Source organism: Larimichthys crocea, chromosome XXII (assembly GCF_000972845.2).
Source record: "Larimichthys crocea isolate SSNF chromosome XXII, L_crocea_2.0, whole genome shotgun sequence".
Classification (NCBI taxonomy): domain Eukaryota; kingdom Metazoa; phylum Chordata; class Actinopteri; family Sciaenidae; genus Larimichthys; species Larimichthys crocea.
The window spans coordinates 14845358-14859703 of record NC_040032.1 but is presented as its reverse complement, the minus strand read 5'-3'; the positions used below and the strand labels follow the sequence as shown (position 1 = coordinate 14859703).

At 41.7% G+C, this 14346-nt stretch overlaps 1 protein-coding gene across 2 annotated transcripts in view; it reads right to left on the bottom strand.

The window, feature by feature from the left end:
• Positions 1–3602: 3602 nt before the first annotated feature.
• rps6ka4 (ribosomal protein S6 kinase, polypeptide 4) overlaps positions 3603–14346 on the bottom strand; it is a 13772-nt gene continuing 3028 nt past the window's right edge. The window contains exons 2-19 of one of the 2 annotated variants that reach the window (XM_027273485.1): positions 13625–13696; positions 13267–13334; positions 12788–12938; positions 12493–12608; positions 11504–11611; positions 11280–11360; positions 10926–11029; positions 10663–10813; positions 10404–10565; positions 10085–10210; positions 8887–9020; positions 8680–8773; positions 8273–8443; positions 7057–7248; positions 6814–6973; positions 6472–6635; positions 6130–6383; positions 3603–3713 (exon numbers count right to left, since the gene is read on the bottom strand). In XM_027273485.1, coding sequence (XP_027129286.1) covers positions 6171–6383; positions 6472–6635; positions 6814–6973; positions 7057–7248; positions 8273–8443; positions 8680–8773; positions 8887–9020; positions 10085–10210; positions 10404–10565; positions 10663–10813; positions 10926–11029; positions 11280–11360; positions 11504–11611; positions 12493–12608; positions 12788–12938; positions 13267–13334; positions 13625–13696 — 2267 coding nt within the window. In that variant the 3' untranslated portion in view covers positions 3603–3713; positions 6130–6170. Of the gene's footprint in view, positions 3714–3738; positions 6384–6471; positions 6636–6813; positions 6974–7056; positions 7249–8272; positions 8444–8679; positions 8774–8886; positions 9021–10084; positions 10211–10403; positions 10566–10662; positions 10814–10925; positions 11030–11279; positions 11361–11503; positions 11612–12492; positions 12609–12787; positions 12939–13266; positions 13335–13624; positions 13697–14346 lie in introns of those variants that run through there. The other variant, XM_019259563.2, reaches the window with a different exon arrangement.

Sequence of the window (14346 nt, the reverse complement as noted above, 5' to 3'; positions counted from 1 at the left end):
TTGTAAGCGATGTGGTGCCAATAACAGCGGCCTTTGCTGCAGCACACAGTCGGTGGAATATGTGAAGCGAAGAGTTTGATTAGCCCAGAGGCTCAGCCGGGAATTCGTCTGCTGCCAGCAATCAATGAGTGGGCTGCAAAGCATGCCAATCAGTTTTATTGGTTTCTCCTTGCTTTTGTGTTATCACATGCATCATCACCACCGATATAATATCACCCCGCTCCTGTGGGTCTATGGCGATGTCATCATCATCTCATCATTTTGAAATATCTCAGCAACTATTTGATCGTTTGCATTGAAATCTGGTGCAGGTATATTCATGGTGCTCAGAGGATGAACCCCACTGAATCAGTTTACCATTTGTGGTTTTGTGAAATGTCACAACAACTATTGGACCATTGGATGGATCCCATGAAATGTGGTACAGACTGCTATCAATGGTGCCCAGAGGGTGAACCTTAAAGGTCCCATATTGTACACCGTTTTATTTCATGTTTTAATACATATTTCTGTGGTCTTAAGTACCCCCAAAAAACATCTCAATATAGTTTTACATCCCTTCTATCTCTCTGGAGCTCTAAGAACTGGGCATGTTGTCTTATTAAAGTCCCAGTGATTAACTTGTCTTCTATAAAATAACACATTTTAAATCATTTCAATGCCACACCAGTGATTGTACTTTGTACACATGTAACTTTGTGCTCTGGGTACGTAACATTCAAAATGCCAGCTATTTCGCTGATTTTGCTGAAACTGGATCGTGTTTTACGGACAGTAAGCTTTCTGGTTTTTCCTTCCGATGTCCTCCGGCTGCTCCACCTCAACTCAACTAATATTAGCTCAGTTTGTTAGCCCGGCTTCCCTGGACTGTGAGCTCAGAGCAGCACAGGAGTGTTAGTGTTTGTGCCACAGGGAAGAGAAGGTTTTCAGGCCTGGGACACTGGGGAATGCTGATGGGGAGCAGAGTTGGTGTCGAGCCAACAGAACTGAAGTTGGACAAGCGGGCAATGTTACCGGGGCTTAGCGGCCTCTATGGACATGATGTCAGAGGCGAACAGGAGGTTGACGGAGGAAGCTATGGAGAGAGTGACCGAACAAGAAGCCGCTGGACAAGAGTAAATCTGGGACTGACTTTTAGTAAAAGACTGGACAACAGACGCAGAGCTTGGCTTTTTGCTGTTGGAGTAGTAAGTAATATCAGCTGGCTGCTGTGTCTTGTGTTGTTGACCTTGCTTGATGTTTGTGGGGTCACTAAATCGCAAAACCACCAATTTCTACACGGTGTTATATTTATAACCTTACGGACGGTTGGTCTGGGTTGGCTGAGCTGGAGGCGTGGCTGAGGGCGCTGACTGTATAGTTGTGACATCACAACCTTATGGAAGTCTTGACGGCTTGTTTAAAGGCACAGTTTCTGAATAAATGTGTGTATTTCTCAGTGGATCGAGAGATTTGATACTTTCACAATATACAGCACCTATACCTGCTTTCTAATAATAAATAAAAAAGGATCCCTCACTTATAATGTGACTCATAAAGACTCTGTTCTACAACAATTTCAATCGATCACATCTCTATTTCATGTTCATATTTCAGTTTTGTATTGTATATTCATTACATCCAGCTCAGAGTCAACAGAGGTGTTCCACTCACTGCTTCTCAAACCCTTTACTGCACAGCGTCTTGTCTGCAGGCTGTAATTTAGTGTCTTGTCCTGTGTAATGAAGCTTTTGTATCATTAGGGCGGACACTGTGTCCTGCTCTTTGTGCCCTGCTCTGTGAATTACTACCTTGTCCTGAGCGGCATTTAATGGGGGAAAGTATATCACGTAACCGCTGACAGTCATGTATGACATCAAGTAAGAAAATAATCCAATATTTGACATTTACAAAAGTGTTTGTATCTTTCGTAGCAAATGAGAGGGAACACTAAAGATGTAGGGACAGATGAAACGGCACACAGCAGCCACCTAATGGTCCAATGAACTCATTACAGAGAGTGGGATACTGTAGGCCCCTGCTAACAAGCTACATCTTTGGTACAAAGACAACAGTACAGTACAGCAGGATATGAGCATCACAAGCTGCAGGATAAAGTGACTGCTTGACTAAAGATAAAGAGGGTTAAACTCACTCTACTTACTCCCCTGTTAATGCCATCTAACATGCTTTTACTATAAAAGAAATTCCAGTCAGAGATTTCAACATGAGGCTCAGGAATTTCAAGGACACGAAGACCACGCCGAAGAACAGAAATAAATAGGCAGAGAATAAGCTCAGCAGTACTTTTACGCTTATTATCTGCACGGTCAAGACCGCCTATAACCAAATTCAAATGATCTGCACTGAATTTGTTATTCAGTGTTTTACGGAGCACCCGAGTACAAGATGCCATTTAAAATCAAATCTGCGAATTGCTGGGAAGGAACTCACAACAGCAGAATTTGACACTATTATGACACTGTTATCGAGTTTCAACCGCAAACTGTCTTTGGTTTGGTGGAGTATCTACAGCAGCATAATAATTGCTGTTTTAAAGCGGCAGTGTTTAAAGATAAAAGACCTTCACATCCAGAGGGGAGCGACTCTGAAACCTGGCCAACGATCAGATAAATCTGAGATGCTCAGAAATCCACTCAAACTCTAATTTCGTCTTTTGTTTTGTGCAATATGCTAAAAAGGTGCTTCATGACGGTCAAGGTCTCTGTGAACATTACTGACTGTGGTGACAGGACTATTGTAGATAGATGCTGACAATGGTGGGTTAAGATATATTTGAATAACAGCTTATAAATAGGAGATAAAACTGTTGTAAAAGGTCTCATCCTGCAATGATTGTTGGTGTTGTTCCTAAGGATCAACATCAGGAGAACCTAAATGCTGATCAGAGATTACAATGGATGTCCAGAGAAATGTAAAGGAGTATATTAAGCCTGTGTCTTTTATGTTGAATGAGATTGTCTGTGGTCTCCACAGTGCTGATATTAAACCGAGAACCGAACATCAACTTGTCGTCTGTTGTGTTTATTCCATTGCTTGTCTCTTGGTTCAGAAGATCCTTTCTGTCACTGATATATATCCTGAAATGATGGTCATACATCAGGATGTTGTCGGAGCGGCTTCTGTCAAATGGTTAAAAAGGATATCACACAATAATTTGATTACACTTTAAACCAAGCGGCAACCTCCACTGCACTTCACCAAATGTTCACTTGAGGCTGGCTACAGAACGTCCAATGTGCAACTTCACAGCAGAAATAAACATGTTTACAGCCTGGTACAAAAAACTGTTTTGGTCTCTATAGCTAGTTTCCCTGTTCATCTGTCTGTCTGAATTTTTATATAACTCACAAGTTCAAATTATATTAAAGTTATGCAGATTGACAGGTAGGTGCCACTACAGATGGCTTGTTTGAGCACACAGGTGTCATTCTGCCTGCCTCAGCTCTGCTGATGACCCACGTCTTTGCCAATATTTAGATAAGATAGGAGGCAGAAGAGGCAATATGGACAACAGTACTAGTGGATCTGTGTATTTGAACTCTGATTGCAAGCAATGCACAGAATGATTACAACACCTGAAAGACAAAACACCACAACTATCTATTTAAAAGTAATGTTTATTCTGCACCAACCAAAAAAAAATCTTGGTGCAAAAGATAAATTTCCCAGTTACGACATCAGTGACAGTGCATCTCAGTAAAATAGTAATGCTAAAAAAAAAGAGAGAGAGAGAGAGAAAAGAAAAATGTAATTTACTACAACAAAAGAATATCAACACCAACAAAAGCAACAGCACATTTAAGTAAAAATCTCAATGCTCAAACACAAACAACCAGTTTAACTTCCGAAAGACGAAGGCGCCAAACAACAACAAGAAAATAATACCATAACTTGCAATAATGCTTCATCTGGAACAGAAATATCAGCCGTGATCAACCTCCCAGTGTCACTCATGCTCTCACTCACACACTCACACTCACAGACTGGTGGTAACACAACAATAGCCAATTCAAATAATCCCATTTACCACAGCATCAAAATCAGTTACATGTAATAAATATCAGTGAAAGCACCTTTAAAGCTGAAATGTGTTTAATTGATCAACTGACTGTGCAACATGTAAAAAAAAAGAGAGAAAAAAATCCAATAAAAACAAATTACATCAGGAGACTAAGATACCATTAAAACAGCTGTCAACTTTTAAATCATTACATCTTCTTTTTGCTTTAAATCAAGGGTGAGTATATACATATATATATATATTTCATGGGTGACCCTTACAGCCCAGGTGACAGCAAGAACACTGCAACGATATTTCACTGTATCAAATCAGATTGTGTGTACGTGATAGCCGCATGTGGCGCTGGTCTGACAAAGGGTGACAGAAAACTGTGACGCCCCTTTTTCTTTTTAAAAATTCACAAGCCTGAAGGCGACGCTCGTGCAAAAATCACCAAAAATGGATTTTGCTCCAAACACTCAAACTACACTCAGGTAGCATAAAAACATTCTGGGTGACGTCAGCGAGCCCGAGAGATACCAAAAAATAAAATAAAATAAAATAGAAAAAAGTTCTGACGGTTAATCATCACGACAGATTAGCATGCGAGAGATTTTCAGACCGGCACGATAATGCGAGAAATTTACAGCAAGGATGACGAGAGAAATCACACTCCATTTCATGATTGCGTCTGTGTCTTAAACCTGTTACTTGTTTGTTTTTTTTCCCCAGGTGCTACTGTTGGACTGTTACTGCGACCACTTCAAGTCAAACTCGGATTGTTTGTCGATATACTTCGATCACGACATCCACTGTGTCCATGGTAGTGTATCGGAGGTGCGCCTGCTTCGCGATCTTTTCAACAGACTTACAGCGTTTTCCATCCTGTGCAGTCTCAACGTTTCCTTTCTCTCTGCACTTAGTCCTTCCAGATTTTTTTTTTTTTTTACCATTTGATCATTCACATTTACATTCTTTGCAAATAGTGCAAACATCTGGATATTTTTTTTTTGCTTAACCAACACAATGGAAGTTTCCACATTGCTGCTCTCCTTACAGAGCAGAGTGCCGACATACGGCCCCAACAGTTGTGGCCAAACTTTTGCTGTTTATTTTATTTATTTTTTGCCAATCTTTAAGGGGCAGGATCAGACAGGATCCGGCGCTGTGTCGAAAACAGAGATTTTCCATTGATTTGGGTGTAGGTAGTCCATTTGTGTCCACTAAAAAAACGCAGCGTGGAGAAATTAAGCCAACTTTTGGGAAAAAACGCAGCCAAACGTCATGTTGCAGCCGCCAGAGCGGTTAAACCTTCCACAGTCGGCCTTAAATGTCTCTGAGACTACTCAGGTGAATTCACCGGCTAAACACTGACACCTGTTGTGTTCTTGCTTTGTTTATTTCATGTACCAGCTTCTAAAAATATGTGCCTGGCTCGCAATTTTACGCTGCAAAATAGTGTCACAAAGAAGTTTAATTTGGTTTGTGTCCGATGGTTAAGAGACTTAGACAGCGAATGAGAGTGAAGGAGTGCTGACATTGACATTGCAGCGATGCTGCAGCGCCTGGTCCTGTCTGAATATCCCCTTATAAACAAGGCAATGGCACAAATAACTTGATACAATCAAAAGGGTTACGCCTGCTAATTTCTGGAAGGACTATTCATTTGCTAATGTGCAAATCTGTGTGTATCCACAGCGGCTCAATTGATATATATTCACTGCTTTGCTGTATATATGGCTTCTGCTCATGTATGGCTCCTTTTTCCCTTTAACCCTATGTAGCCAGGCACTGTTTCTTTTACCCACAGTGAATATAGGTAACTGTCTCATTTGTTTAACTTTAGTGTGTGATGTCACCATATTATGGTGAGAAAATACTGACTGTTTTTCTCCCCCAAGGCCACAGATTTTTAGACCTTTATCATCTTCTCTCAAGAAAAATACATGATTGATTTGGGGAGGATGTGGCATGATGAATGAAGTTTCGTATTCATTCGATTTTGTATTGAAAACTTAAAACTAACCTAAACCAGTCTTTTGGTTTGTCAGTATATTTAAATTTTTTGGAACCGTGGTGACCCTATCACCGCTGGAGGACATCGTGTTGCCAGTATAAGCACATACCACTTCATTTTCCTTCTGCTATGTCCCCCCTGCCGTCTAAGCTAGCTCTGCTTTGGGGTCACAGTTTGCTTTGGCTGCACTTTGGATGCTGTTGCAGAGGCAGAGGAAGAAGTGGAAGAAGAGGAGGAGGAAGAGGATGAACTCCATCTGGTCTCTACGCCCGTGCTTGTCATCTTCAGCTTCCGTCGTTTTGCGAGGGGAGCGTTGTCGACGCTTTTCAGAAAGAAGCCCTCTCTCTTACCGCGGTTGAAAGCCTGATGAGAGAGGAAACAGAGAAGAATAAGATAGATGAAGCAGACTTAACATCTTTTCTCAGAGAAATTAGTTGCACAGTGCCGTTACCTTGTAGGTGGCGTTGACATAGGTGCGGACAGTAGGCCCGCTAGACTCAAGAACATCAGGAGTGCACAAAGGAGTGGTGGACATGGATGCTCCGCCCTGCAGCCAGCTGTTCTCTTTCAGATCAGAGAGTTTGAGACGGTTTTCTGGATCCACTGTGAGCAGACCTTAAGTCATCGAGGGAGGGGTTAAAACAACAGACGAACACAAAGACAAAGGAACAAGGTATTAGGAAATCTTGCAAGGAGAGGGTGTGGAAAAAAATTAACACATTTTATCAACTGTCACATTTTCCAACAGGACAGACAGAAAGGAAACAGGTATAACTTGCAACATATCACATACCTTTAACAAGCTCTTTGGCATCCTCTGACACGCCCTTCCAGGCCTCCCCGTCCAATGAGAAATCGCCCTCTTTTATTTTTTGCATGATGTCAGCAGCATACGACGAGGTCATCCCCCGCTGCTCGCTCTGAAATGGCACCTGGCCTGACAGCATGGTGTACTGATGAAAACACACACAGAGGCGTTAATGATCCAGTCGGCCTGACTGATGTAACGGAATTAACAAGTTTTAGGTTAAATTACCAGGATGACCCCGAGACTCCAGAGGTCACAGGCTTTATCGTAACCCGCGCTCTCGAAAAGTTCAGGTGCGGCATACTGCAGCGTGAAGCAGGGAGTCTGTAGGGGGGCGCTGCCCGCGGGGCAGAGGCGGGCGAATCCAAAATCTATGACTTTCAGCACAGAGTCCTCACCCTCGTCTGCAAACAGCACGTTCTGTAAGGTAAACACAGGAAACATATGGTCATCCTCTTTCTTCCTGACCGCACAAAGACTAAATAATACTATTCTTAAGTTAGTATGTCTTGGACCTTAATCTATACTTGTGCACACATGAGGCATGAAGCTGGAAGTAGAGGTCAAACAGATGGGAGCTTCATTCAAATCAAATTTAGCTGCTGATTTTTTGCTGAAAATCAAATTAAGATGCTGGAAGACTGAAGCTATTTCCACCCCGCTCGTTTCCCCATGATTCATTATTTGGCCGAGTCTGTCCACAACTGTTGGCAAACTCAGTACTTAAGAGGAAATGTGCAGGACTCGTGGTATAATGTGGATAAACTGTTTTAATCAAACACTCTCCAACCGGTAAACGTGTTTAGATTGGCATGAAAAATAAAAGTTTATGCAATTACGACAGGCGTCTCGGTGAAACACAGCGCAGAACTAAAAGTTAATGGGTGATTCTTACCACTATCTGTCATTCACAGCAGCTTTATGCTACAGCATATGAAAGCTTTCTCCTTCAGTCAATTAAATCCCGCAGCCATCTGAAGACGGCAGGATATGTGTGTGTGTGATAAATCTGCAGCGCTCATTTTGAAAAGTGCCACGCTCGCTGCAGCAGAGAGAGCATTACGCATTGTTGTCCACCTTGATTAAATCATGTGCAAACGACGCCGCGAAACAACCACACCAACATCCCCACATGTCAAACTTGACGGTTAAAACTACGCAACACTTCCTCGGGCGGCTCAGGAGACATGCAGCTCACAGCGGAAAAATACTGAGACAATTAAGACTTCCTCTTTCTCGCCACATTACTCCAATAATTCCACGAGCCGTGGCTTCCTTTCTCGCTTCTAACTTAATTACTGTAATGTATTTTTAATTTCAAAGAGCAGAATTATGGTTGTAATAACGTCGGACTGATGTTTTCATCTGAATAGAACCGTACACACACACACACACGAGAGTGGATACTTTCAGGGATGAATGAAGAAGTGAAAACTCAGCTCACCTCTGGCTTCAGGTCTCGGTGCACGACTCCGGCCTCGTGCATGAAGCTGACGGCTGAGACCAGGCTCTGCAACAGCTGACTGGCCTCCGCCTCGCCAAAGAGTTTCTTCCTCCTGATCCTTTCCAGCAACTCCCCACCTCGCAGAAGCTCCATCACTAAATACGTGTGGTACTGACAGAGGCACATGTGCAAAAAATAAGACTTTATGCCACAGTTACGTTGATATCCAGCATTACGAGTGACTTGAAAGTACACACAGTATATTCACTATTTGCTGTAGGGCCAGACCAGTACTGGAATTTTGGGGCTGATATTAGGGCGAGAAAACCAAAACATATCGGCATATATGGGCTCCAGTTTGTCGTGTTAGTGTTCACATCATTCTTGGTGTGTTTCCTCCACTTTACCTGATCGGTATAGACTTCATGCAGCTTGACGATGTTTGGGTGAGACTCACATTGCCTCAAAGCGGCAACCTCCCTCTGCGTGTTCGCCTCCATTCTAACAGATAAACGTAACACTCAGTGTTAACGAGGACGCTCTGAGACTTATACCATCAGATGGTGCAGAGATACTGTAAAAGCACAGTGAGGCAAATCACATCTGCGGCTGACCTGCGGCTGACGATCTTGACGGCGTACTCGTGGTTGCTCTGCTTGTGCCGGCACTTCCTGCACACCGAGAAACTACCCTCGCCGAGGGGTGGACCGTGAAGACAGAGCTCATAGTGCTGAAAAAACTGGGATTCCTGAAGAAAGAAGGGGCGGTGTGAGTTACAGGTTGCAGCAAAAAAAGGATCTGACTCTTTGGTGTGTGTTGATCAATATTTAATACAACCTGAAAAGTCAATATTTATGTCCCTGAGAAGAGTTTGCTGTAGAGGAACATGCGATTTTATATAAAGGATTTATATGCTCGCCTTGCTTTTTTTTGCTTGCCTTGCTCAAATTTTTTTTTTTTAACTGCGAGTTTGATTTGGTGGAGGAACTCTGCAGCTGTCAGCTGGTGGTCTTGTGGTTAAACCATGACCTGAACTCTACTCACACTTTTCTTCTCTATGTTTTTTCTCTGCCGAGACTCTCGATGCTCTAAAACTACAGACTAACCCTGTGAACTGTGTCGGCTGCCCACCGTGATTTTTTTCTTTTCTTTTCTTTCTTCAGTGGTGCACAGAGGAAGCGAAAGTGAAAGCTACGTTCTGCCTGAAGTAGAAAAAGTATTTTTGGCTCATTAGAAAACTGGCGGGGCAAATTGGAGCTGCCACAGTCTAGGTAATTCATGGGAAACTCTAAATCATAATGTGGGGTTTAATTTTACATAACAAACTTGTGATTCACATTTTTGTCGTTAAATAACACACAACAGTGACTAGGTCAGATTTCTTTTGTAGTTTTTAGGAATGTAGCTTTACAGCCAGCCGCCTGATGTGATAAACATCATTTAGATGAGCTAACTTGAGTTTTCCATTCCTAAACAGATACAGCCATACAATATAATGCTATCAGAGCATAAATCTGATGATAATTATTGCTAAATATTGTCTAGACTTGGATCAAATATGACAAAACATGCTCTGAAAAAAGGTCAGCCAACATCGGTTAATAGACTCTGCAAACCAGTTTCTCTTCCTGTCTCGCTTCCGGTTTGTCCTAAATAAACAATGCTGAGCCTTATTTAGACGCTATTTTACATCTGTCTAGATTACAGTCTCTCTACCATTAATGTGAAGAAGAACATATAATGTCCAGATTATTTAAAACCGTAACCCAACATGGCTTTATAAGTGAAGATCCACTGGTTCAAGATCCATACCTCTAACATTGCACTGCGTTGGACGGATGCTGAACCTGGTCGATCAGCACCAACCTGCGATTCTACAAAGTCTCCCATGACCGCGTTCTTATTGAACAGGATGGAGGGAGCGATAAAGGAGTAACCCTAAAATAACAGAGAAGCAACGTTAGGTGAATGTAGTAGTTTACTTTGAGTGAGAGAGAAAGAGAGACAAAGAGATCATTTCAAAACAACCGAAAAACAATATTACTAAGAAAGAAATTCAGATATACACCATCTCTATTATCTTATTAGGCTTGCACTTACTTTGTCAGAGTGTTATACAGTAAGAACTGACCTTGAACAAGCGACCGGTGCTTGGGGGCGTGCTAGCTGGAGAGTAGACGGGATCCATCCCGGTGAACTCTTCAGCAAAGTTCCCCACGTCAAGTTCACTCTTGAGCTCTGGTTTGAACGGACTTGCCACCTTCCTTTGTGCTAGGTCAGCCCAGTTCAGGCCCTGTTTAGGATACAAAAAGCAAACAGGGAAGGGTTATGGATGAGTGAGAAGAGAGCGCAGAGATATTTGAGAGACTGGCCATCGAGGTAAGTAGGACCTTGAAGAAGGAATGTGCTTTGATGTCTTCCGACCCTCGTGGTCCAGAACCCAGCCTCCTGTGGGGATCTTTCACCAACAACTTCTTCAGCAGGTCCTGAGCAGTGGGTCCAATCATGGAGGGGAACGGTGGATCGCAGCGTAAAATACGTCTGACAAAACAGAGGTGGAAAAGACGGTCAGGGGAAATAAATAATTCCCAATAACTTCAAAATCCTATTTTTATGACATGAGGACAAAAAGGTTGGAGTCAGCAGAACTCACTTTGACACCTCACTCTGGGAGTTCCTCTCTCCCTCTAAGGTAAAGGGAGACGCTCCTGTCAGAAGCTCAAACATCAGGATCCCAAGACTCCACCAATCTACAGACTGAACAAGAAAATGGGTTAAAAAACAATAACGTAATAAGGAAACACAACAAAATATGAGAAGATAAGCGATCTACTGTGCGTTTATTCAGGTGACACCCACTGCATTGACCCCAGATCATTCAATTTACAGCATTTAGGCTTTAGAATTAGATCATTTGAACAATTACTGTACTTATCCTTGTATGTAACCACTTAAAATCTTTAACAATACCAAAATGATGATTGCTGCCGTACTGTCACATATTTACCTTGCCATGCCCGGATTTCCCCCTGATGATTTCAGGTGCCATGTACTCAATAGTGCCACAGAAAGAGTAGGTCCTTTCCTTCTGTAATGAGAAAGAAGAGAAAGTTTAACCACAAAAACAAATCTTATATGAGCAAAATATTGTTATGATTGAGATAACATATGACAAAGATTATATATGCATCACTGTCAGTGTGTTTATGTTTTGGTATCGTGTTGACGTACTTCTTCTTCCAGAAACTCCTTGCTGAGCCCGAAATCTGTCAATACCACATGGCCTTCATTGTCTAGAAGAATGTTTTCCAATTTGATGTCTCGGTACACGATACCAAGCTGAATAAAAACACACACACACACAAATACAGTGGAAACTTATTAGTTACATTCATGGAAATGCTTAACAAAGTCAAAAAAACAAACATTTTAAACAATCAAATAAGACAAAATGTGCCTTTTATCTACCAGTTTTTCCAACCACATTTAGTATTTCTAGTCCCTAAAACAGTCAAAAGTAAACAACAACTGCCCAGACAGCAACACAAACTGAAGTGCGACACTTAATTGCAACAACACCTCAGGAAATGAGAATACCAGTCACCAAATGGGCTGCTGCTGCTTTAATGGTTTTATTTGCTGCTTTTCAAGGGGAACATACAAGTCAACGCTGCGGCTTTCGACTAATGTAGACAACTTGTGTAAATGAGGAATTTTCCACAAGATGCAAAAATATCTGATTTAAATATTATTCAATTCTTTAAATGAAATTAAATACTTAAATTCGCACCATGCCAAAGTTACAGACAACTGATAATAACGGCCTTGAAAACACACTCATTCTGCCTCCGTTCTTCACACTGTTTTGTGCATATCCTTTTAGAAGAGATAAGGATGCTGCGGTGGCTTTAAAAGGCGCAGTGCGTGTGAAGAGTTATTAAGATAAGGCAGCATGTAAGAGGCCACAGGCAGAGTTAGCATCTATTACATTTTACAGTTCAAGGCCCAGTTTGACTCCTCTAGGATCATAATGTTGCTTTTTGTCTTTGTGAAATGAGAGCAACTGCATGCCAACACGTAAGCCACAACAATATATAAACGTGATATGTAGGTGAAGTGTAACTGTAAAGGTTGCCTGGTCTTTGTTCTGCCACCGAGCGTGCTAAAATCGATAACTGTAGTTTGAAATTACAGAGCTGGGAGGAAGGAGCGACACCCACCTTGTGCAGGTGTTCCAGAGCCAGGATTATTTCCCCGATATAAATCCGCACCGCCTCCTCAGGAAAGTGATCCCGCTGGTACAAATGAGTGAACATCTCTCCTCCGCTCACATAGTCTGTATTCACACACACACACAGACAGATACACAGGGAGCTTCAATAGACATGATACAAATATTACACAAACAAAACATTATGCCGACAAACAGACATACATCAATGGACACAAACATAAAGAAAACATCTATTCAGCACTTCAAGACAGACGAGAAAGGCAGAGAGTCCAATCACTCACCCAGGATGAGATGTAGCTTGCTCTGAGTCTGAAAGGCGTAGTGGAGCGTGACCAGGAAGGGAGATTGGCGGATGTGCTCCAGCACCTGCCTCTCAGTGCGAGTGTGTTCTGTTGTCTTTGCCTTTTGAACAATAGCTGCTTTCTTCAACACCTAAAAAATCATCATGAAAATAAGAATAACTCACGTTTTGATATGTGATCGGCATCAGAATATAATAAATTTTAATGACAACATAAAGTAAAATGCATTGCATTAAGTTCCAAACAGAAACTAGAAGCGACATTACATAAAATATGAACATAGTGAGAAAATTCTGCTCCAAAGAGATCAATATTTTTCCTCCTGGAAACTTTGTGGCATCTCATTTATCACAGTGTGTGGAATATAAATACATAAGTGTTTAATAAAAGATAAATCAGTGAGTCAACAAGTTTCCGGTCTTGATATTAATAAACACATTTAATTCACCACGCCTCACCTTCATAGCGTACAGTTGGCCTGCATCATGACCGCTGTTCTTCCTGACCAAAAACACTTTCCCGTAAGCTAGACAGAGACAAACAGATCATATCAGGTAGGAAGGTGAAACTCGCAAATCTCTTACGGGTATTAATCATCAGACAGCATACTGTCCACCGTCTAAACAGATGTTGCTCATGCTGTTGATACCAAATCCCAAATCAGCAGATGAATGTAAAGAAATATGTTGCTACAACATTTAAGTCCTCTGGGACATTTTCTGTTACAGGCTATATAAAATCATTATAAACAAGATATTTAACCATGGAAGAAAAATACATCCTGTCAGCTGCCTCTTACTCAATACAGACACTCACCTCCAGTGCCCAAGACTTTGAGCAGCTCAAAGTTCTCCATGCCGACCCTCTCGGTGTGACCCGTGAGGTTCGCTGGTGGCAGAAAGAAAACACCACAATTAAAACATGTAGTATACAGTCTCGTTATATTCCTGTAAGTACAGAAGGACACGTTTGAAAATACATTAACAATAGAGCCCGACTGATATCGCACTTTGACACTCTCTCTCTGATTTTAGATGGGAGAAATTCACAAATTACCAAATATTGTGGCAAATATAGTGAATCTTTGCTGCTTTCTTTAATAAATAACTTGAACATGTTAAATAATTTAACATATACATCGTTGCTGAGAGCTGCTTCCTCTCTCTAACTCTGAGCTGCTTTCCACAGTTCACTCTGCTGGAGTAACTTTGCAGTGACACCAATATAACGGTGCTTTCTGTTTTCATGTCAGATAAAACACGCCGATACGGATCTGTGGGGTTTTTAATTAGCGTCTCTTAAAATATACTCAAACAGCTGTCGAACTTTTAAGAGACGCCGTATTTTTAATCATGAGCGAATTAATTTAGCCCAACTCATGAACTGTGTGTTCGTGGACGAAAAAGCTGAGTCCTTGCTGGGTTTGAGTGCTGCGTGTCGTCCCCTCATCTCTGTCTCTCTGCTTTCCTGTCTGTCTTCAGCTGTCCAAATAATAAGAATTAAAAAGTAGAAGCTTTCTACAGGTACTATTTAACACC